The sequence below is a fragment of the Artibeus jamaicensis genome, unplaced genomic scaffold (genome assembly GCF_021234435.1).
Source record: "Artibeus jamaicensis isolate MK-2021 breed Jamaican fruit bat unplaced genomic scaffold, CSHL_Jam_final contig_519, whole genome shotgun sequence".
NCBI classification, from domain to species: Eukaryota; Metazoa; Chordata; class Mammalia; order Chiroptera; family Phyllostomidae; genus Artibeus; species Artibeus jamaicensis.
In genome coordinates this window covers 16,533,988-16,555,675 of record NW_026521871.1, presented here as the reverse complement: position 1 = coordinate 16,555,675, position 21,688 = coordinate 16,533,988, and the positions used below count along the sequence as shown (strand labels likewise).

General features: G+C 50.2%; 2 protein-coding genes across 3 annotated transcripts in view; one reads left to right on the top strand and one right to left on the bottom strand.

Moving 5' to 3' along the window:
- OXTR (oxytocin receptor) overlaps positions 1-2,202 on the top strand; it is a 37,139-nt gene extending 34,937 nt beyond the window's left edge. For both annotated transcript variants that reach the window (XM_037134779.2, XM_037134778.2), the window contains exon 3: positions 1,814-2,202. In XM_037134779.2, coding sequence (XP_036990674.2) covers positions 1,814-2,055 — 242 coding nt within the window. In that variant the 3' untranslated portion in view covers positions 2,056-2,202. The remainder of the gene's footprint in view (positions 1-1,813) is intronic.
- Positions 2,203-9,085: 6,883 nt separating this feature from the next.
- CAV3 (caveolin 3) lies at positions 9,086-21,130 on the bottom strand. The gene is made up of 2 exons (XM_037134750.2): positions 20,729-21,130; positions 9,086-9,834 (listed from the first exon to the last, which is right to left on the bottom strand). The coding sequence occupies exons 1-2, from the start codon at positions 20,843-20,845 to the stop codon at positions 9,493-9,495; spliced, it is 459 nt and encodes a 152-aa protein (XP_036990645.1). The 5' UTR covers positions 20,846-21,130; the 3' UTR covers positions 9,086-9,492.
- Between the last annotated feature and the right edge of the window lie 558 nt (positions 21,131-21,688).

The following is a 21,688-nucleotide window of genomic DNA, read 5'->3' as shown; positions in this document are numbered from 1 at the left end:
CGTCTGGGAAAGGAGGTTGTTACTCTGACATCCCAAAGGTGTGCGCCCTTGGATACGAAAAGACAGTACACAGGCTCACTTAAGGTAAAGACCAACCTTTGTCAAGGAAGCTCAGGCTGAGTATGTGACTGCCCGCCAGGACACACTTTTAGCTGGGAATTTCTGTGTTCAGACCATCCTGTATGTCTCCTCTTGGTCTCCAGGTCTGTGAGGCCCACCAGGCAGCTTCCCCGGAGATGGGCAGGTGTAGTGTGTGGCCCCCTTTTACCCCCATCTGGCAACTCCAGCATCCCCATGAGAAGTCCTTTCTTGGATTTGGCTCTAGAATTCTGGAGTTATTTTGTGAGAACTTTTTGCAGAAAACACTGAAGACTATTGGAGCTTTCGAGCCTTTGCAGTTGGCTGCACCCATAAGGATGTGGTTGTGAACAGAATTCTTGGAAATATTGTTTTCCCTTGGTTTCTGGGGGGTTGCCTCTCCTCTGTTGTTGGGAGATGTCTGAAGTTTGTCCAGTTTAAGTCCATTGAGAGATTTTTTCCCTTCTACTTAGAAGTATTTAGGGTTAGGAATTTTCTTTCCCTTTGAAACTTAAATTTGTAACAGTCAATATTTTGAAGTTGATTTCTAATTATTATTTCTGCCTGAAACTCAGTAAGTTTTCGGTATAATGGCTTCTACACAGTACCTCTTAAAATTTTAGTGTCACTTAAAAAAAGATTTTATTTACTTTTTAAAGATAGGAGAAGGGAGAGAAAAAGAACAGGAGAGGAACATCGATTGTGTGAGAGGAATTATAATCTTGCCTCTTGGACACAACCCAGCCTGGGACCAGACCCATAACCCAGGCAGGCGCCCTGACTGGGAATGAAGTCGGCCACCTGTTGGTTTGTGGAAGGATGTCCAGCCCACTGAGTCACACCAGTCAGGGCAATGCCACTGTTCTTGTTTGTATAAATCCATTGTCCTGTGGAAGCTGTGTTCTTAGGGGCATCTTCACAGAAACTCCTGCAATGTTCTCAGCTGTGAAGATAGCATCCACTTTCTGGCCGCCATGCCTGTGCTGGTGCCGTTCTCCTGCCTGAAGCACCCTTCCTCCCTTCTCTGCCTCCCAATTCATGAGCATCCTTCAGGTGTCAGCTCAGTGCTGGTTTCTGAGGGGCGGTCCATGACTCGCTCTTAGAGAGTGGTACTCCTCCTCGGTGTGCTCACCCCACGGTGCTACTCATTCTGTGTGTGTGTGTGTGTGTGTGTGTGTGTGTTCCCAGCATGTGGCCTTGGTTCCTGGCACGTGGCCGTGATGGCAGCTGCCAATGTGTTGGGCATTCACTGTGTTCCAGGCACTCCGGGCCTTGCAGCATTCCCATGAGGCTTGTGTACTCTTGTCCCCAAACAGAGATTAGGAAACAGCAGTTTGGGGGAGATTGAAATCACTTGTCCCTGATGGGGCTAGAATATGAATGCGGTCTGCCAGCTGCCGGACTTTGTGCTCTTCGACTCTGAGTGGTAGGCTGTCACGCTTGCTGGGTGAGCCATGAATGAGTAAGTGACCATGAGGAGGACAGCTCCTGCTGCTGGAAGCACACAGTGGGGGAACGTTTGATGAGAGAAAAGACCGGGAGCATTCCAGGGCTGGCTGAGCCTGGGTGGGGTTGAGGGGCAGGCTGAGTGCACAGCCAGAGCAAGGATGTGGAAGGAAGGCAGGCTTCGTCTCTTTTGTACTCAGTCTCGTGGCCCGGCTCCTCGTACTGGAAGAAGGCAGCTCTCAGGAAACGCGTTAACATTCCTGATGCCCTGTTCTCCTTTCCCCTGCAGCTTCGGCTTTCATCATCGCTATGCTCCTGGCCAGCCTCAACAGCTGCTGCAACCCCTGGATCTACATGCTCTTCACGGGCCACCTCTTCCACGAGCTGGCGGAGCGCTTCCTCTGCTGCTCCTCTAGCCACCTACGGGGCTCCCGGCCGGGAGAGACAAGCAAAAAGAGCAACTCATCCAACTTTTTCCCAAGCAGGCACAGCTCCAGCCAGAGGAGTTGCACGCAGCTGTCCTCCGTGTGACCAGCTTCAGGCTGGGCGGCCTCCCTTCAATCAGGTTGCATGACATGGAGAGTCTGCCCCTTGGTGGCCTTGTATGAGTGTGTATAAGGTACCTTTCCATTCGTACAGCTCCACACCTTGGAGCAGTTTGCGTGGGGTGGGGATTGCCGACACAGGGTGGGGAGTGGTCTCCATGGGGGAAGATGGTAGGGTGACTCAGCCGCCAGACTGACCTGGGATCTCCCACGAGTTCCTGCAGGTAATTCTGCTCCCCGACTCCCCTTCTGCCCCTGGCTGCTGGATGGGTTGTTTAGGTTTCTGGGACTTGTAATTTCACTCATTTTTTCTCCTTTATTCTGTGATTTTGTGAAAGGGTATAGGATTGGTGACCGATTATGTTTGGAAGCTCAGTGTCCTGAGCTTGGAGTAAGAAGTGGGAATGGGACCTCAAATGGGGAGGTGGTACTTACATCCTCCTGACCCCTCAGAGTGTGTTTGCCTTTGAGGGGATCTGTCCCAGCAGTGTTGGGTACCAGCTTGTCAGAGGATGGTCCTCGGAGCAGAGAATTCTCTTATGAGATGATTTGGCCTAGGAAGTTGATTAAAACTTAGATTAAAAATGTTTAACAAGCTAATATCTAAGTAGCAAGTGGGGAAGAAAGAAAGAAAAAGCAACCAAATTGGAAAAGAAGTAAAACTGTTTGTAGATGACACAATTTTATGTATGGAAAACACTGTGGAATTTGCACACACACTCATATTAGAACTACTTAATGAGTCCAGCGAAATTGCAGAGTACAAGGTCAGTATGCAAAAATCAATTGTATTTCTTTCTACTAGCAATTAACAATATGTAAATAAAATTAAGAAATAATTTAATTTAGCCCTGGCTGGGTGGCTCAGTTGGTTGGAGTATCATCCCGCACACCAAAAGGTCACAGGTTCAACTCCTAGTCCGGGCACATAACTAGGGTGTGGGTTTGGTTTGACCCTTGGTTGGGGCACATGCAGGGAGCAGCTGATCGATGCTTCTCTTTCTCTCTCTCTTTTTCTCTTCCTTCCCCTCTCTCTAAAATCAATATACATATCCGTGGGTGAAGATTTTTTTTAAAGAAATAATTTGATTTATGATAGTATCAGAAAGTAGAATAAAATAGGAATAAATTTAGTGAAACAAGTACAAGACTTATACGCTGAAAACTACAAAATATTATTGAAAAAAATTGAAGAAAACAAGTAAATGGAGAGACATCCTGTGTTTAGTGTCAGAGACTTAAATATTGTTAAGATAACAATACTATACAAATTGGTCTACCGACTTATTGTAACTGCCGTCAGATTCCTAGTTGGCTTCTTCGTGCAAATTGATAAGCTGATCCTAAAATTCATATGAAAATGCAAGGGGTCCGTAATAGCCAAATAAACCTTGAAAAAGAAGATCCACACTTCCTGCTTCCAAAACTAACTACAAAGCTACTGTAATGAGGACAGTCTGGCACTAGCATAAGGATAAACACATCGACCAATGGACTAGAACCCAGAGTACACGTAGAGATCCTTACATTTATGGCCAATTGATTTTTGACAAGCGTGACAAGAGAATTTAATAGGAAGGCAGTGTTTTCAGCAAGCGGAGCTGGGACAACTCCCCAGCCACGTGTGAGTGCGTGAAATCAGACGCCTGCCTCACACTCTCTGTAAACATCAACTCAAAATGCACCAAAGACCTAAACCTAAGAGCTAAAACTACAGGAATGTTAGAAGAAAACACAGGCATGAATCTTCGTGACCTTAGATTAGGGAATAGTTTCTCAGATACGCCACCCAAAAGACAAGGAAAGAAAAAAAGAGATAAACTGGATCTCATAAAAATGGGGCACAAAACTTTCATGCTTCAAAGGACACTGTCTGAAAAGTGAAAAGACAAGTCACAGAATAAAAGAAAATATTTGCTAATCATATACTTGTTTCCAGAATATATCAGGAACTCTTACAACTTAACAATAAAAAGACAAATAACCAATTTTTAAAGTGAACACAATATGTATTTGAATAAAAAAATGAATAGACATATTTTTGAATAGTCATATTTTTATATCTTCCCCAAAGAAGATAATATAACTGGCCAGTAAACACATAAAAAGATAGTGTTATTCACTAGGGAAAAGCAAACCAAAACCATAGTGGGATCCTCCTTCATGCCCATGAGGACGGCCATGGTCAAGGAGATGGGCGGCAGCAGGTGCTGGCGAGGGCGCGGAGAAGCCGGACACTTGTACGGTGCCTGCGGGAATGAATGTAGAATAGTGCAGCCACTTCGGAAGGTAGTTTGACAATTCCTCACGAAGTCAAAGCACTAGAAATGGTATTTATTTAAGAGAAATTAAAGCATACATACACATGAAAACTTGTCCATAAACGTCCACAGCACCACAATTTATAATTGCCAAAAAAATGGCAATAAACTAAATATCTATCAACTGCGAATGGACAAGTAAAATGTGGTATATCTGTCCAATGGCATGTTATTCAGAATAAGAGGAAATGTAGTACTGAAACATGCTACAGTGTGGATGGACTTTGAAAACATTATACTAAGTGAAAGAGGTCATTGAAAATAGCCACATACTTATACAATTCCATCTCTGTGAAATGCTCAGAAGAGGCAAATGTACAAAGAGAGATTATGGAATAGTGGTGGCCAGGAGCTGGAGGCTGGGGCTGAATGGGGGCTGACTGCTAATAGATTCTTCTTTCAAGTGACGCAGATGTCCCGAAATCAGTGGTGAACGACGCACACTTTTGAGAATATTCTAAAAACCTGCAGTGAACACTTTAAAGAAATACTTTAAAGTGTTCACTGCACTGGACACTTTAAACAAAAGGATTTTTACCAGCCGAATTCAGCTTGAAGGATGAATTCCTTGGAATCTCTCACCTCCCAGTGCTTTTGTTTCTCTACATCACTCACCGTTTTGAGGAATCCCATGGTTTTCTTACTTAGTTTTTCTGCAAGACATGGTGTTTCCAGTTTGGCCCAAAGGACCAGCAGTGATGACATGTGGACCCTGGTTCAGGAGGCACAAGTGATGCCTCACGGCTGCAAGTGGTGTGTTTTACCTAGAAGAACAATTCACCAAGGGTCTCAAAGGCTTAACTTACCTGGTAAATATGTTCTCAAATGTCCTCTCAGCCTTGAGGCAGGACATGACTGTGTTAAATATAGGACATTATAGATCAGATGTTTTCAGACAGACTGGCCAGGTCAATGGCACTCTGGGGCAGTTTAAACACCTTAAATTTCTACACGTATTTTTGGACTCATCGCAACACTGTAGGGGCATTTCCTGAAGGCTACTCTCTCCATACATGCTTTCCTCTCTCCCTTCACACTGCGGTGCATACCCACGTGCACACCCGCATGTGCACAGGACGGTGAGATAGCAGGGTCTCCGTGTTCAGGGAGAAGAGAGGCACGCACTGAGACGCCGATGTTCCAAGTTGCAGCGTTTAATTCAGAATCTGCAGTACTGACTGGAGACTGAAGACAGTAAGTGTCGTCTTTGGCTCAGAGGCATGGTGCAGGGTTGGCCACCATCCAGTCCTTGCTCCTTGGGAAGCTACCTGAATGGTTGGGAGCCTCACTGCCACATCCAGGACCGCGTGGGCGCTCTGGTGGCTCGTGTCGCCGTGGCGGGCTCTGTTGGCATTCAAGCCTCTGCTCACCAGCCAGAGATGCCCTTGTCCTGCCGTTCCCAGGGGAGTTGCCATCCTAGCCCTACAGATGCCACTGGGGGTCAAGGAGACAGTGACTCATAGCAGGTTTTTCTGACCAGGCGCACCCTTCCTGAGAACCCTGGAGTCTTGAGGTTCTTGGGCACCAGAACCGACGGGGATACTGGACTAGTTCTGTGAAATCTCTGGGCAGCACCTCAGGTCCCGTTACGGCGCAGGTGTCCGTGTTTTGCAGCACGGACATTTGATTTCAGCACCGCACCTGGACATGCAGCCCTCCTGTTCCAGGCGCCTCCAGTAGAATGTTTTTCACTGTCTCTTAGTCTTTCTTCAGCAAAAGCCAGAAAGAAAGAGTGTGGGGCCCTGGAGCTCAGTCGGTTGCATCCTCCGGTTTACAAACCCACTGGGTGGCTGGAGGGGCCAGTGGGTTGGAGCATACTGATTTTCTTCCGGAATGCTTTATTGTTCTGATGGTCAAAAGTGAAATGCGAATACTTGAAGACTCTGGACCATAGTTCTTTTGGTTCTGAAAAAAATCTGTCATACAAGCCGGTGTCCTTTCGAGATGGGTCTGTGGGTTGAGACTGTAGGAGGCTACCTTTAAGAAGATCCTGCGTTCAAACTGCTTAACCTTTTTGGATTTAATTGCAATGAAACACCACCTAATGCAAAATGTGAATTCCTTGATTTTGTTCTACTGTGGTGACTTTCTGTGGTACCCTAGTTCACTGTGCCCATTGGTGAATAGTGTGGCCAGTAACGAGATGTCTGCTTCATTAGCTGCTTTTTAAAGGGTGTACTGAATAAACGTCTTTTTTGCATACATTGTTCTGTCTGTTTTCTCCCTCCCAAGAACAGAGACTGCATCTGCTGTTGGCAGACTTGAATTCTCTTGTGGGGTTGCAGATGTCTCTGCCCAATTCCTGGACAGGTGCATTTGGGCTGCGGCAGAGGGTCGTTAGTGGACGCAGCAGGGGCGGTAGGGTCCCGGTCCTGTTGTCTTTGGGCACAAGTACTCTCATTCATCAGCATCCTGCCAGAAAATAATCTAAATCCCAGAAAGAGGCCTCTCATGTGATGCAGCCGTACCCACAGTGCACCACAGCCTCACTCTGGAGTTACCAGGATTCTACATGGTCACCTGGAACAGGCCCCAACGAGTGTTTCCTTGGGTGGAGCATGGGAGGGGCTTGTGTTCATTCCCGGCCACTGCTGCAGAAGCACACACACACTCTGGGGCTGGGGCCCCAAACCTTCCTTTCCAGCAAGAGCCCCTCACGACCTGGGTGCAGCACACAGAGGGAGTGGGACTCCACTCCCTGCTCCGGCCCCTGCCGTGCAGTCCTGTGTTGTACTTCTCAGGGGGATTCCTGGAAGGGGCAGAACTCCTCAGATACACATGTGTCTGAGTGTGTGTCCTTTCTCCAGTTCTGTGAACTTTACTGGTAATCGAGCACCCGCCACACTCCACTCCCAGTGAGAGAGCAAGCTTGAAGAATTGGAGTCGTAGTCAAATCAGGTTTCAGCAAATGCCAAGGTGATAAAAAAAAATCTCTGTGTAACCCAGGATTCCAAGTCTGAAGCTGATGGCCTAATGATTTCAAGAGGCGTTTGGAAGGACCAGCCCTTTGAGGAGGATGTGGGTAATATTGGCTTCAGTCCTTTTCAGCAGGGGCAGCCTGGGCTCGTGAGTCTGAGTCCACCTGCGAATGCACAGAGCCCCTCTCTGGGCAGAGCAAAGAGTGTGGGCTGGGAGCAGATGCTGGCCAGCTGTGCACCTTGTGGCAAGGCTGCTGGCCTCTCTGGGCTGTAACTTTGTCATCTGGGAAAAATCTAAGGGATTGATTATGACGTGTTCAGGAGCAAAACGTACTGATACCTGCATCTTATTCTAAAATGCATAGAGAAGCCCTGGCTGGTGTAGCTCAGTGGATTGAGCAAAGGGCTGTGAACCAGAGGATCGCGGTTCAATTCCCAGTCAGGGCACATGCCTGGGTTGCAAGCGAGTTCCCTGCAGGTCAGTTCCCAGCAGGGGACACAGGAAAGGCAACCATACATTGATGTTTCTTCTCTCCCTCTCTCCTTCCCCTCTAAAGACAAATAAATAAATATTAAAAAAAAAAAGAACTCAGAGCTTCTTCTTTAAAAAAATAAATAAAATGCATAGAGAAAGATGAGATTGGCGGATAGAGATGTGACAGAACAGGAGCCGTAGAATGTGCATCGTGCAGCGTAAGTGGTGCCTGCGTAGGTGGCACCACAAAGCTTTCCCAGTGTCCTCTGTGTTTGAAGATTTCATACAATACAAGGAAAAGCAAAACTGGGAAAAATTTGATAGCTGAAATGGACATTAGAGGTCATTTTCTGGATGACAAAACGGGCCAGAGAAGGCAGCTGGGGGAGAGGCAGGGCTGGCGCCAGGCTGCCTGCGCCCCTGTTCCGTCCACGCGGGTCCATCCCGCTACGCCGCCCCATGGCCCCTTGGGTTCACGACCGTGCACCAAAAAGGTGATGTCTCTGAAAATTTGGAAAGTGCCGTGGGACCTTAATTTTATGAGACCTCAATGGGCATTGCTTTAAAAAAAAAAAAAGGATTGGAAAGGATTGGGAGATACTGGCCTAAGCAAGATTCTTTACTGCAGGCATTCTCCAAGCCTGCAGTTAACATGCTGATGTTAACATGCTGATGTCTACTGAAAATCTTTAAGAGAAATACATAGCATTTTTAAAGCAAATTTAACCAGAAAAGCAACCCTGAGGACTAACTTCTGGTAACACAGTTGGGAAAAGCATCCCTAAAGAATATCAGATTGCTGAGTGGTTTTTTTTTTTTCTCCAGTTGGGGGCTGGGGAGGAGGTGAGACATGCCCTTTTTATTGCTTCTTATTGGCATTGCGAGTCCATGCACACACACATTGGACATGATGCCCTCATCGCATCTGGCAATGCCAGGGGTTAGTGGGGGAGCCATGAGGGAGGTCACTAGAGGTTTGGACCCAGGCCCTCACCTCAGTGGGGCCAGGGAGGCGCTCCTACCCCTTCTAGCTCAGAGGCTGTTTTCCTCTATTGTTGACCACCAGCGGGTCCTGGGGCAACAGAAGTCAGTGGGAAATAATCTCCTAAGGGACACAGGGGAGTAGATGCCCAGCTAACAAGAAGAACCCCAGTAGAGACCAAACTCTGTTCTGGTTGTTGGATTTGGCCAAGAGAAGGGCTAACCAACTTGTTCTGCATCTGTTTCTCAGGGCAGCGAAATAATATTTTTGGAACCGATCAGGACATGCACACGCCTTATGGACACACACAAAACACAGCGTTCTCTGAATGCAGCCAAAACCCTTTATTGGAGCCACCGTCCCAACACCGGCAGTCACTGGTGGGTTTCCTGGTGGCACATGTGGACAGGTTGACCCCGGGTGGGAACTGAGTGCTGGTTTGTGCTGTTACAGTACATGTGAGCACAAAGACTCGCAGTAGCTGCCTTTTAGCAAATGATCTTCCCACAGGCCTGGTCGTGGGGGTATCGTGGTGGCCACTGGGTTTCTGTGGCAGGGCTGTCTTTTCTTTCTGGACTCCCAAAGCGCTGTGCTCCTGTCTTGGGGGAAATAGCAGGCCCTACGGAGAAAGAGCTTGCCAGCAGTTCCCGTGGAGTGGTACCATGAGGCCAGCCTGGCCCGACTCCCCCCTGCCTGGCCACGCCCCCCCACCTTGTTTCACGTGGCTTTATACTTCCTTCCGCAGCATCACCTTGATGCTGCTGCACATCTGGCCCAGGGCGGCGAAGAGCGGGTTGCAGAAGGTGCGGATGCAGAGCGAGTAGATGTGGCTGATGCACTGGATCTCGATCAGGTAGCTCTTAATGCAGGGCACCACCGCCCAGATGTGGCAGAAGGAGATGCAGGCAAACAGGAAACCCCAGAGCAGGGCCAGCGGGACACCCAGCAGCGTGGTCAGCAGGCGATAGCACCAGTACTTGGAGACAGTGAAGGTGGTGTAGCTTACTTTCCACACGCCGTCGAAGCTGTAAGTGCCCACGGGCTCCGCAATCACATCCTCGAAATCTACCTGCAGGGGCAGGAAGGGGATCTTCAATCACAGTACCCACCCGCTGCTCAAGCTTTGGCGTGTGAGCATTAGAACCCCTGGGAGGGCTCCTGGCCCAGTGGGTCCCTGTGGAGACTGGGTTTAGGTAGGCGGGCATGAGGAGCTGAGGGACTTGCTTCATGCCAAAGCTAAGCCAGTGGCAGGCCTAGAGGCACGACTCTTCAATGCCATTATTTTATGGTCCCAGGGAGTTGGACAGTCACAGTGAAAAGATTCACTGGGTGCCTGCTGACAAGATGAGGGATGAGCAAAGGTTCCTGCTGTCTGAGAGCTCACGGCAGGCAGTTGTGCCACGGTGATAAGCACTTTGGTGAAGGAAGGACAGGGCTGTGCGTTAAGGAGAATTACTGAGGAGTCTTCCTGGGGGAAGGTTTGTTTGAAGTAGTCAGGTAGAGGGTTTGGGCGGAGGGGCTCGTGTGGGACAGTGTGTGCTCTTGGGGAGGTACAGCTGCCTCCAGAAAGCTGAGTACCAGCCGAGGCGACTAGAGTGAGGCTGGAGAGGCAGCAGGACGAGCATCCATGCAGTGAGCAGCCTCTGAAGGCTTTTGTGCAGAGATTATTTGTTCTGGCCGCTGAGGTGGGGCAGCGGTAAGGATGGACGTAGAATCCAGCCGGGAGCCGTTGCAGCAGTCCGGGCAGGACCGGGCGGTGGCCTGGGTGGGAGTGATGGTGGTGAGTAAGAGAGAGCTGCATGGGTCTGAGAGTTATTTCAGGGTCTGGCACGTGGCAATGTGAGGGCCACGCCGTTCTGGCTAGTGAGGGACGCTGGCATCTGAGTGTGGCCAAGCTGGCCTTGTGAAGAAGGCAGAATTGTTTTCCTTGACCTAGTTCTGCAGGGACCACGGATTTCCTCGCCCCACTGCCCACAACGTCCCTCCTCTTCGCAGCTGGAAGGAACACGGGGGCTCAGGGAATCTGATTCACACCTCCTGCTAGAATGGTGACTAAGACCTCATTTGGGAAATGGCAGCATAATCAGTGGACTTAAAAAAAAGTGGGCTGAAAAGTGGACTTAAAAAATCAGTGGAAAAAAAAGATGACTTCCAGCTAACATTTCTTGAGCCCCTGCTGTGCATTAAGCACTGTTCTAGGTGCTTCCTCATGTGCGATGTCACTTAGTGTCACTACGCCTTAGCTGTCTTGTCTGTGAAATGGGGGTCTGGATATCTTCAGTGTTCTTGGGCCAATTTAATAAAAGTGGGTTGCATGAATGCATAGGCTAATGGGAGGGGCCCCGTGCTCAAACTTCAGTCTGAGCTCAAACTTCAGTCTTCTAGGGTGGGTCTCTGTCCCCACTATTTTTTTTGGGGGGAGGCAATTGTCTTCTCCATGCACAGTAGTATTATTACAATTACTTTTCATTATAAAATAACATAGCCACATTGCAGAAAATTAGGGGTATAGCAAAAAGAAAACAAAAGCATCTCCAATTTGTATTTCTCTGGCACTAAAAATGTCACTGCTTGGGTGTTTTTCTTTCCAGTGTAACTTTTTGGGGGGAAGGGAGTGGACATAATCATGTTGTTCATACAAGTTGATGCCTGATTTTGTCACATGACTAGGTCTGGGCTCCTGTGCCATGCCTTAGATCCCTGGCACCCCCTGGGGACAGCTCTGGATGAGGCCTCACCTAGGGTGGCATCTTAACAGGGAGCAAAGTTTAAGGGTGAGATGTCAGGCTGCAGGCGAAGTGGAAAGCTGACTCAGGGAGTCGGTAAGGCCTGCCCGGACCCCCGGGAAGGCTCAGCCTCATGAGGCCCCTGGATGGAAGGGGGAGCATATGCACATGGTCCTCATCTCATGGAAAGGATGGCACTTATTCCTGGGGGGCTTCCAGGAGTGGTGGCTGGCTGGGAATGTGGGGGACTATGGGGTTGGGAGGTAGAGATGGAAAAGTGGTGTACTGGATATTTGGGGGAAAAAAAAGGCCAAGTAGGTTGGGGAATGTCTCATGGCTTTGAAGAGTAGATAGAAAGTGTCGGCATCTTCTACATCTGGTTACATGTGGTAAAAATCCTGTTACTACTTTTTAGGGGAGCTGGGGACTATGGACCCGGGACCACTCCAGCCTTGACCTGGGTACACCCACCATAATTATTGAGGTTCAGTCAAACTCCTGGGGCCAGGAACCTGATGATCAAGGTGCTCTGCTCTCTGCTGCCTGCCCCTCCTCCACTGTGGCCAATCCCCAGCCTGTGCCTCATGCCTCTTAGCACCCAGGCTGGCTTCCGGAGCAGGTTGTGGCCACAGGGACTTCGCCAGCAGGGGGAGGCACTTGGGCAGACGTGCCTTCCTGCCTGTGTCCCAGCTGACACTCCCTCCTTCCTTCTCTCTCCCCCTGAGCACCTGTGAACTCTTCTGCCTTTTGCGTGGCTGTTTCGGAGGAGGGTGCGTCCCCACTCACAGATTACCCAGCCACGCCTCCTTACTTTCTGGGCGGGCAGACGAGCCCAGGGGAGGGAGGCAGGGCCTGGATTAAATCTCGGAGTCCTGACTGTAGTCTACGTGCCTCACACAGCTCCAGCCAGGGTCAGACCCTGAGGTGGATGCTGGCTCTCAGGGAAGGAGACTGTCCCCTCTGGGGTCTGGTCCTTGTCAGCCAGAGACCTGCCCCAACACAGCTCCCTGGCCCCTTCTTCCCAGCTACATGCCCTGCTCCCAGCAGTCAGCAGTGTCCCCAGCCTGCCTTGTTCATTTATCCCAGTATGTTCCTTCATTCAACATGTTTGAGCATTTGCCCTTATCCTCTAAGAGGCTACAGAATGGAAAAGAGCCCCATGCAAGCCACACTACTAAGGTTTGAATGCAGCTCTGCTACTTTATTGGCTCTGTGACCTTCAGCAAGTGGCTGAAGTTTTCTATGCCTCATTCTCCTAGACTTAAAAAGTTTGTCAGAAGACCCAATAAGTTAAACTATGAATACCCAGAACACCGCCCAGCACAGAACACCCGATTAAGAACTGTTAGCAGCTGTCGGTGGCGGTGGTCACAGAGGTCTTGCTGCAGCAGAAAGCCAGAGTCCCCAACCTAGGTTTGCTCACCAGTGCAGTTGCTGAGCTGATGAATGGCTTTGGCAAGTAATTTAACCTCTTTGAACTTCATTTTCACATCTGTAAAATGGGTTTTCTACTTCTTACAACCTTGCAATGAGGAATCAAAATAACTTTTCATCCATTCACCCATTCATCCATCCCAACAAATACTCATTCAGCATCCACAGTGTGCGAGGCACTCCGCTTCTTGCGCGGTGCTTAGAACAATACTTGGCCTATGCTGGGTGCTCGGTGATAGTAATTATTTGATCAATTGCTCTGCAGTTCCTACAAAAACATATTTCAAAGAATCTGTTGATACCTGAGATCATATATACAATTCCTCAGCCTACTTAGTCTTAAATGTGTGTGTGCACAAGTACCTCGGCCTGCAGTGAAAATGGATGAGTCCTCTTTTCCCTAATTTTCTGTTTATGGTAATAATTCTATCCCCAATGATCTCTCTGTTGCGCCTTTCAATGATCATTTTATTGCAGAAGCCATTGGTGCTGGTATTTGAGTTATTTCCAACAATGGCCTTTGGGCCTGATGCACGGGACAGCTAACCTGCTTTCTGTGACTCAGAAAACATGCCCTCAGCGGCGTGGGCTGCCTTGGGACCAGGCAGTTGTTCCCCTAACTGGGATTAGGCACGGAGACAGTGTTGGTCACAGTGGGCTCGTCTGGGGAGGTATTTATAAGGCCTGGCTCTGGCAGCCCAAGGCAGTCGTGCCAGTGTATCAGAAGCACACAGTGACTTCATTTCTTAATTTGTTTTCAGAAGCAGATGGGGAGATGGCTGTTTTGGGGAGGGTGGTGGGTTGGGGGGCTGGATCCATCAGCATAGTAGCCCCGGGGCTCAGATGGAGGGAGGGGACGAGGGTGGGAATGTGACTGCTCATTCAGATGGTGTCCCCTTCTCTGGCTTATTTATTTTTGGAACAGCAGGAGAGCCAGTTGATTAATCAGAACCAGCCAGCACAGCCCCCGCAGTCTCTAAGAGGGCAAGGGTGGTGCAGGACAGCAGGGCCGGCGTGCTGGAGGATGCGGGGGAGGCCAGCAGCCACCCCCTGTCAGAAATACCTCCCCCACATCCCCCCATGGCTCAGCCTTGGGCGTCCAGGGCCCTGGACAATTCGGCTGGGGTGTCTGTGTTGGGGAAACAGCTCCTGGCTGAAGGGAGACCCCTTGTCCAGTCTGCACTCGGCCACCGAGTTACTACTGTGAGGTTTTGGGCATGGGGCTTTCTCTTTCTGGGCCTCTCGGATTTTTTTGTTGTTGTTCTTGTTTTTAACTGTACACGTAGAGGACTGGGCCAACAGCCTTTGTGACACAGAGTTAGTTTTGGAGTCAGAAGACCCAGGAGGGTGGCTTAGCTTTGCTAGGTCTTAGTTTTCTCACTCATTACCTTGCTACCTACAGGGTGGTTCTCAGCCAGTCACCGCTCCACTATGGGGCAGGGGCAGAAGTTGACGGTAAGCAATTAGAAATATTCACAGCAATTTGACCCAGTCATTATGTCTGTTGACTCTAATAATACTAAAAATTGAAGCTTACCTTGTGGGTGTTTTTTTTTCATTTAATTTTTCTGGTAATTAACTTTTATGAAATTTTACAAAAGTATTGGTGTATAAACAGATTGTAATAACAGTAATAAAGCTAGCCCTCATTGAGACAGTCTGAGGAACACTGGACTAGAAAGTTGGAAGCTAAAATGAGGGGAATGCAGCCAAACAGTTAAAAAATGGCAAAGCTTTGCTTCTTGTGTTATAATTGGTATAAGAACAATAGAATTCTGTACAATCTGGGATAACCATAGCAACAGCCACAGTTTGGCCCTTGTAGATGTCGGTTTCTGGCCATGTATCTTACAGCGAGTATTTCACCCCGCATGTAAGGGACAGGCCGGGGTGGAGCCGAGTTGGCCTGACATCAGATCCTGGACTTCCTCTGCCATCTCCCCGACCACAGTCATCGCAGGACTGGGCACACCGGTAGGAAGGAGCCGAGGCACAGGAAGCAGCACAGGCTAGTTCTGAGAGCAGGAGGAGGGATTTGGGAGTCACTGGAGCCTGAGGTCCAGAGCACCCTGCAGGGGGTTTTGGGGCACCTGGGCGGGGTGGTAAAGAGACGTGGGCTCATGTAAAAAAGCTGTCAAGAGACTGAGATAACAGAGGGCTTCAGGGCAAGAGAAAGGACCTGTGGAGGACAGGGCTCATCAGATCTCCCTATTATCTCTCCTACCCTCTCAGTCTCTGCCTGCAGGAAAGTTGGTGCAGGTAGAATGGAGAGCAAGTAGAAATAGCCCTGGGTTGAGTTCTAGGCTTGTTTTTTTTTGTGGGTAATTAGCTAGTCTCCAAAGATGAGACTTCCAATTAGTCATGACTGAGCATTTATGTTCTCCCATAGCCTCATCCTTATTGAGTGTGGGCTTGCACTTTGACATGCTTTAACCACCAGAACAAAAGAGAGGGGATGCTGTGCCATTTCCAGAATGAAGCCTTGAGACAGTCTGGCAGCGTCTGTTTTGGGGAGCTCTAAGCCATCATATTGGAAGTTCATTTTTTATACCTTACTCTAGACATCAGTGGGGTTACAAGTCCATTGCTATACCCTGCTCCAGAGGCTGGTGGAGAAGCCATGTTAAGGGAGAGGCCACAAACCACACATAGATAAAGGCCTAGCCATCCCAGCATCAGAGCTGAGCCCTGCTTCCCAGCCATACTCACCAAGGCTCCAGGCATAGGAGAGAGCTATCCTGGGCATCTCGGCTCAATAGAGACCCCAGGTGCTTGCAGCCCCAGCTAGTATCTGACTGTAGCTGTGGGAGCTGCTGCCAGGAAGACCAGCAGACTGCCCAGCTGCGTGTAGTCAACCCACAGAACTGTGATAGATCATCAGATGATGATTACTTTTAACTATCAAGTTTTGGGGTGATTCATTACACAGCAATAGATAACTGATACAGTGTGTCTTTAGGGAAAACTATTGATAACTCTGGATTCCATGTTTATCTTCTATAGGATAAGGGGAACTTGTTTGCACTTGAAAGTGCAAACCATTGACCATTTCTGTTGAACAAGGGTTTCTGGCAGCAAGTCCCAGAAATCTGCATTTTAACAAGCTCCCCAAGAAAGTGGACCATATTTTGAAGAACTCTAGACTAGTCGATACCCAGAACTCCCCATAACACTAAGTTATAAATACCTCAGTGCGAGTTAGTCCAATGTAGCCCTTCCTAGAGGCACTTGACAGAAGGCAAGACGTTTCTGAAAAGAAAGAATTGCCAACATGGAATGACCGGCAGGTCGGGTGAACTTCCATAATTCAACTTCAACCTGCCCCTTCTGCCTTCTCTTCCACAAATTCCCTTTCAGATGCTCTGCCTTAGTCTCATTGTTCTCCTGCAGACTGGGTAGCAAAGAGGTTTAATCTGTGTGCCAACTCTGCTTAGCTGACGGTCCATGGCTTCCTGGAAAAGTGCTGTGATCCATTAGTCATGTCTGCTGTGGACACATGTCGGGGAGGAGCAATACCCATCCCTCACGTGCGCTGACTCTACCCAAGTTTTCAGTCATGTGGCCTTTGCTCATTTTGTTTCCTCTTCTGGGAAAGCTTTATTCCCCCATTCTACATTAATTTTTTTTCATTTTTTGATGCATCTGGATAACATTCCTCCCCTCCCCTCACTTCATGAAGCTGGTTCCTGATTTTCCCAGATGAAAGTAATGTCTTCCTCCCTTAGCCTCCCGTGACACTTCAGCTGGCACCAGTTTATGGTGTTTAGCACCTCCTCTGTATTTTCATTAGTTCAGTCTCATCTCATCTCCTGGGTTGGCTTCTTCTTAAGAAAAAGCAAGAAGTACAGGTCAGTTTGATCTTTCTGGAACAAGATGTCCAGAGGGGCCCGTACTGGGAGCAGAGCTTGTAGAACTGGTGGGCTGCTGGGTCCTCTGGGTGTTTGCTGCAGAGGCTGTCGCTTGTGTTTTTTCCGCAGGAGGGGGGTGTGTGGCGGCAGGTGTGAGTTGCAGGTGGGCTGGTATCAGGTCTGCCCCTTCCCCTGTTGGAAGGGCGGACTGAGTGCCTCAGGAGAAAGAGGTTGGGACTAGAAACTGAAGGGCCCGCGTGACCCTCTGGGCTCAAGCATCGCTGCCGTAGCACCTGGGAGCCGGTGTGTGAGGTAGGGAGAGAGCGTGGTGCTGATGAGACAACTGAGCCCTTTCAGAAATAGCTCCGGACTTTAGGGTGAGGCTGGGGTCCTGCGGTGATTCACGGGGAAGAGGGCTAGAGGCTTTACAACTTAGGTCTGAAAGGAAAGGTGTCCTCACTGGTGAGCCGGAGGACCACTGGCACACGTTCACCCCCCCCTCAGAGCCTGGCGGGGGTCTGTGCTGCCCCTCACTTTCTCCTCTGAGACAGCAGAGTGCCTGGCACGCAGCAGGCACTCAGTAACGAACCGTGGAATCAGCATTCCATGAACGGTGGTGACGGTGGGCGGCGAAGGGAATGGGGTGTGCTTTCCCACCCCCGCAGCTCTAGTCCTCTGTCAGCCTACCCCCTGCCCTAGGCCTGGCTAGCCCCGAACCCTGGAGACTGCGGTTCAAGTCTGTTGGGCTGCACAGAGCTCCCCTGTGTCTTTAGCACTTGTTTTTCAACCTGGCTCTAGGGCAGTACCAGGCCTTGCTTCGGGAAGTTTGGGGAGGTTTCAACTCTGGAAACTCAAAGGGGAGCACCTCCCATCTGCTGGGGAACAATCTGCAGACACATTGGATCTCTCTCTACTTTTCATTGTTGGCTTTTCTATATGAAACCTCAGCAGTGGGTAGAGAGGATAGGTCTCCTTCTTTTCCTGCTACATCTACTACATCGGGAGCTCAGTCCCAGAGAGGGAAAGGAGTTTGCCCAGAATCACACAGCAAATTAGTGTCAGGGCTGGGGCCAGAACTTGGGTCTCGGTAACCCAGTCTTATTTCAGCATCTTACTGTATCGCTCATTGTAGGCCACGTGGAGGCTGTCACCACTCAAGAAACCACCCCTGAAAGGTGCCTCCCTAGCCTTCATCTCCGCCTGTCTCCCTCACCCCCTCATCCTCCTTCCTTTCTTCTCCTCCAGGTTGCCTTTCCCAGTTGATGAAACACACCCAGGTGACCCACGCTCTGCTCTCTCCCCCTTTCCTCCCCGGATTCTTTCACAGACCACTGCACCACCCTGAAGTGTGATTGAGCCTGTGTGTGGTATTTATCTGACTTTGTTTTAAGATCCCCATTCTAAATTTCAAAACATTTTCATTTCTCATTAAGAACAAAAGAAAAAGTTTAACTGCCCAAACCAGGGAATGTCCAATAACTATACCAAATAATATTGACAAGGTTATTTGTGGGGCCTCTTTCTTCACCTGTGAGAGACATATTTCTGGGGCTCCCCCCCCCGGGGTGGTGCATGAGCAGCTGCATCTGTGGGGTCCCCCATCCCTCCCTCAGCTTATAATCTGGGCCTAGTGCCTGGCGCAGGCTCACTCCTGGCTCAGCAGGACCCGAGAGCTTCTCTCCACTCGTCACCTATTGTGGGTCTTTTTTGGAAACACATTTTCCCCTAAGGTTCTCTTCTCCGTTCCCAGCAGCCGGCTGGGGACCACCGGAGGACAGTCTGGGTGTAAACGCCGGTTCTGGCCTAGTGCTCTCATCCTGCAAGCTCCTCCAGGCGCCCACTCAGCTCACATTGATCTCATCTTTGCTTTGAGCTGGGGACTGTGTCAGGCACTTTCAAAGTCCTTATTTCATTTAGTCCTCACAGTGTATTTCTATTGCACAATGCTAATCTGAATTCATTTATCTGGTAGAGGCAAATGATGTTATGTTAATAACATCTCAGAGGCAACTGAGACTCAGAAAACCTAGATATCTTGCCCAAGGCCATTATTTTTAGGTAGAAAAGCCTAGATTCGAAACGAGATTGTAAGTCAAGTTTAGGACTATTCCTTCTAGACCACACTGTGCAAACCATGACAAACACTATTTTCCATGTATAGGGTGCTTTTCAGCTTGCAAAGTTCACTCCGTAATCTTCCTCTTTGTAGCACTTTTCACATTGGGCTGTAATTATCCTATCTCCACCATTAAGGATTTTATACACACACACACACACACACACACACACGCACGCACGCACGCACATGCAATAATAGCATTGAATGAGCTGTTCTAGAGAAACGCCCTGAGATAAAGTGGGGCACAGAAAAGCCAGCTACCAAATGCCTGGAAGAGTTGGGCAAGGCTCCCTGGAGGAGGTGACAGTTGACTTGGGCCTTGAAGGCTGAGCAGGGCCTTTACCCTGTGGGGGTGAGGAGGCGGGTACTCCAGGCATGGACAGAGGAGTGTGTTCTGGTTGGTGCGGCCGACTCCTAGCATGGGGGCTGGAGGTGGGAGAAGAAGGTTCGCGCCAAGGTCGTGCTGAGGTCTGAAAGCCGTGGGTGAAGTCAGACTTTCTCCAGCAGGTGAGGTGTCCCGTTGAAGGATGGCAGTGCAGGGCTGCCCTAGGACAGGTCCTCAGCCACGCCATGTAATCAATGGCCATGTGAAAGCTGACACGCAGTTCTAGGATTGGCAGACTTTTAAGAAAGTTTGGAACATTTGGGGCAAGTGAATCAATATGGGCATTTCAACTGTACATTCTATGCAATTAAATATAAAATAAGAATTCCCAACCAAAATTTAGACTCTGAACTAAGCTGTACCCTAAGTCTAAGATACAAACTGGATTTTGAAGATGAAGCAGGAATGGGCAGTAGTTTGTTGATAATCGTTTCGTATCGATTACATGTTGACATGATGCTATTTTGGATGTATTGGGTTAAATGAAGAATATGAAAATGAACGTCACCTGTTTGATTTTCCTTGTTTAAAATCATGGCTGCTAGAAAACGCACGACTGACTGGATGACTGTGTGATGGGTCGCATTGTGTTTCTACCAGGGCGCTCGTCTGAAGCGGCGTTCAGACAACCCATTCGGTGGGACCCAGGAGGCCCCAGGCTCCTGTCCTTCTAACAGCCCTTCCAGTGACTCTGGTGCTGTGGCGGGCACCCTGCTTCCAGCAACTCTGCGTTAGGAAGATCCCTGTGGGTGCCGAGTGGAGGGCAGAGTGAGGGTGCAGGCCCGGAGGCAGTCAGGTGAGGAGAGGGGCCTGACTCGGGCAGCGGCTGCGGGCGGGGGGACTCCCTGAAGGCTGCCCACCCAGCCCTCAGCTAAGCATTTCCTTTCAGGGGCGTGGGTGCCCTCTGAGAGGCCTCCGCCCTGGCCTGGCCGCTGGAGCAGGGGTCAGGCAGGGAGCTGGCATGAGCCCTGGGCATGGCCCCCACAGCAGGGCGCTAGACATTGGGCACTGCTATAGGGGACAGAGGGGGTGAGTGCCCCTGGGAGGGCCACCAGCCCCGCCGGAGGCCAGCCTCCAGGGATTAACGCAGTGCCCACTGGGGGGACCACAGAAATGCCCCCGGCACGGGAAAGAGCCCAGGCTGGCTGCCTCGGCTTCGCCCCGGGACAAGGGCCAGGGGCTGATGGGAAGAGCTCCAGAGTGGTACGGACCCTGTGACGTGCCCTCCCCGCCCCAGTCAACGCCTGGGGCGTGCGTGTACAGCTAGCTCTTTGGTCTTGTTTATGTACAGGTTCCTGGGGGCTGTACAAGCTGGGTTGTCAGGGAGGGATTGGAGAAGACAGAGGAAGCTGACTGTGTGTGGAGCAGAGCCCTCCCTCCTCTGGAGCCCGGAGCCCGCAAACCCGACGCGCTGTGGGCAGGCGGCGCCCGGGCAGGCCCGCCCAGCCTACCTTCACTATGTCCTCGTTAATGTTCTTGGGGTCTCGGTTCACCAGGTCGATCTCCTTGCAGTGAATGTCCTTGACGATCTGGGCCTCCAGGTCTGTGTGTTCCTCGGGCATCATCATGGGGCTGGGGGACCCGCGCGAGATGTGAGCCGTGCGGCCGGTCGGTGGGAAAGACTCGGGGCAGGGCCACCAGTTCAGTGTCCCCAGACTTGTGCCCCTGAGGGCTAAATAGGCCCCACCCAGCGTGCCAGCTGACAGCTGTCCCGCATAACTGCAGCCTGCCTCTCACTAAAGCCTCCGTGGCAGGCCTCCAAGCTAAAATTAAGACTGGAGCTCTGCTGATGGCCCGGCAGCCTTAAAGGGGGCTGTCGCGGGCACTGGGCCTCACGCGAGGAGCAGAAAGCCTGGCGTCCCCTGCTGCCACCAGGCAGCACAGCTCGCCTGTTAATGTGAGGTCCTGGAATTTGTCCCACTGCAATGGCATTTGCGCTCCTGGGGGTGGGGGTGAGGGCGCAGCCCAAGCTTTGTCTCTTGCTGGCTATCTGAGCTGGACACACCTCCCCTCTCTGAGCCACCATGTCCCCACACCTGTAAAATGGGGCCCTAACAATAATAATCAGGGCTCTGCTTACCCTTGTGGAGAGGAGGAGACAAGCTATTGTGCGAGAAAGCACTTCGCAGAGGGCCTGAAATGTCGTCTGGGAGGGACTTGTGTTAGAGCAGTTTGCCCCTGGCCCTGCTGTTTGGTAGCCTGGAGCAGGGTCGAGATTCTCCCACTTACGAGTTTTTCCTGGACAGAGGTGATGGGCTGTGGCATGGGGCTGGGCTAGGGGTGAGCAGGGAAGGAGACCACTGATGGGGTGGCCCACCCTCTTCTGGCTTCTTCAGGCCGCGAGGAAAGGATGCGAAGCCCATGTTTATGCTGCCCTTTGTACTGCCCATGGTGATGGCTTCCAGGGACTC

Coding starts and splice junctions, on each gene's coding strand:
- CAV3 (XM_037134750.2), bottom strand. CDS start 20,845: ATGATGATGCCCGAGGAACACACAGACCTGGAGGCCCAGATCGTCAAG. Junction 9,835..20,728: donor TTAACGAGGACATAGTGAAG/GTAGGCTGGGCG, acceptor CTGCCCCTGCAG/GTAGATTTCGAGGATGTGAT.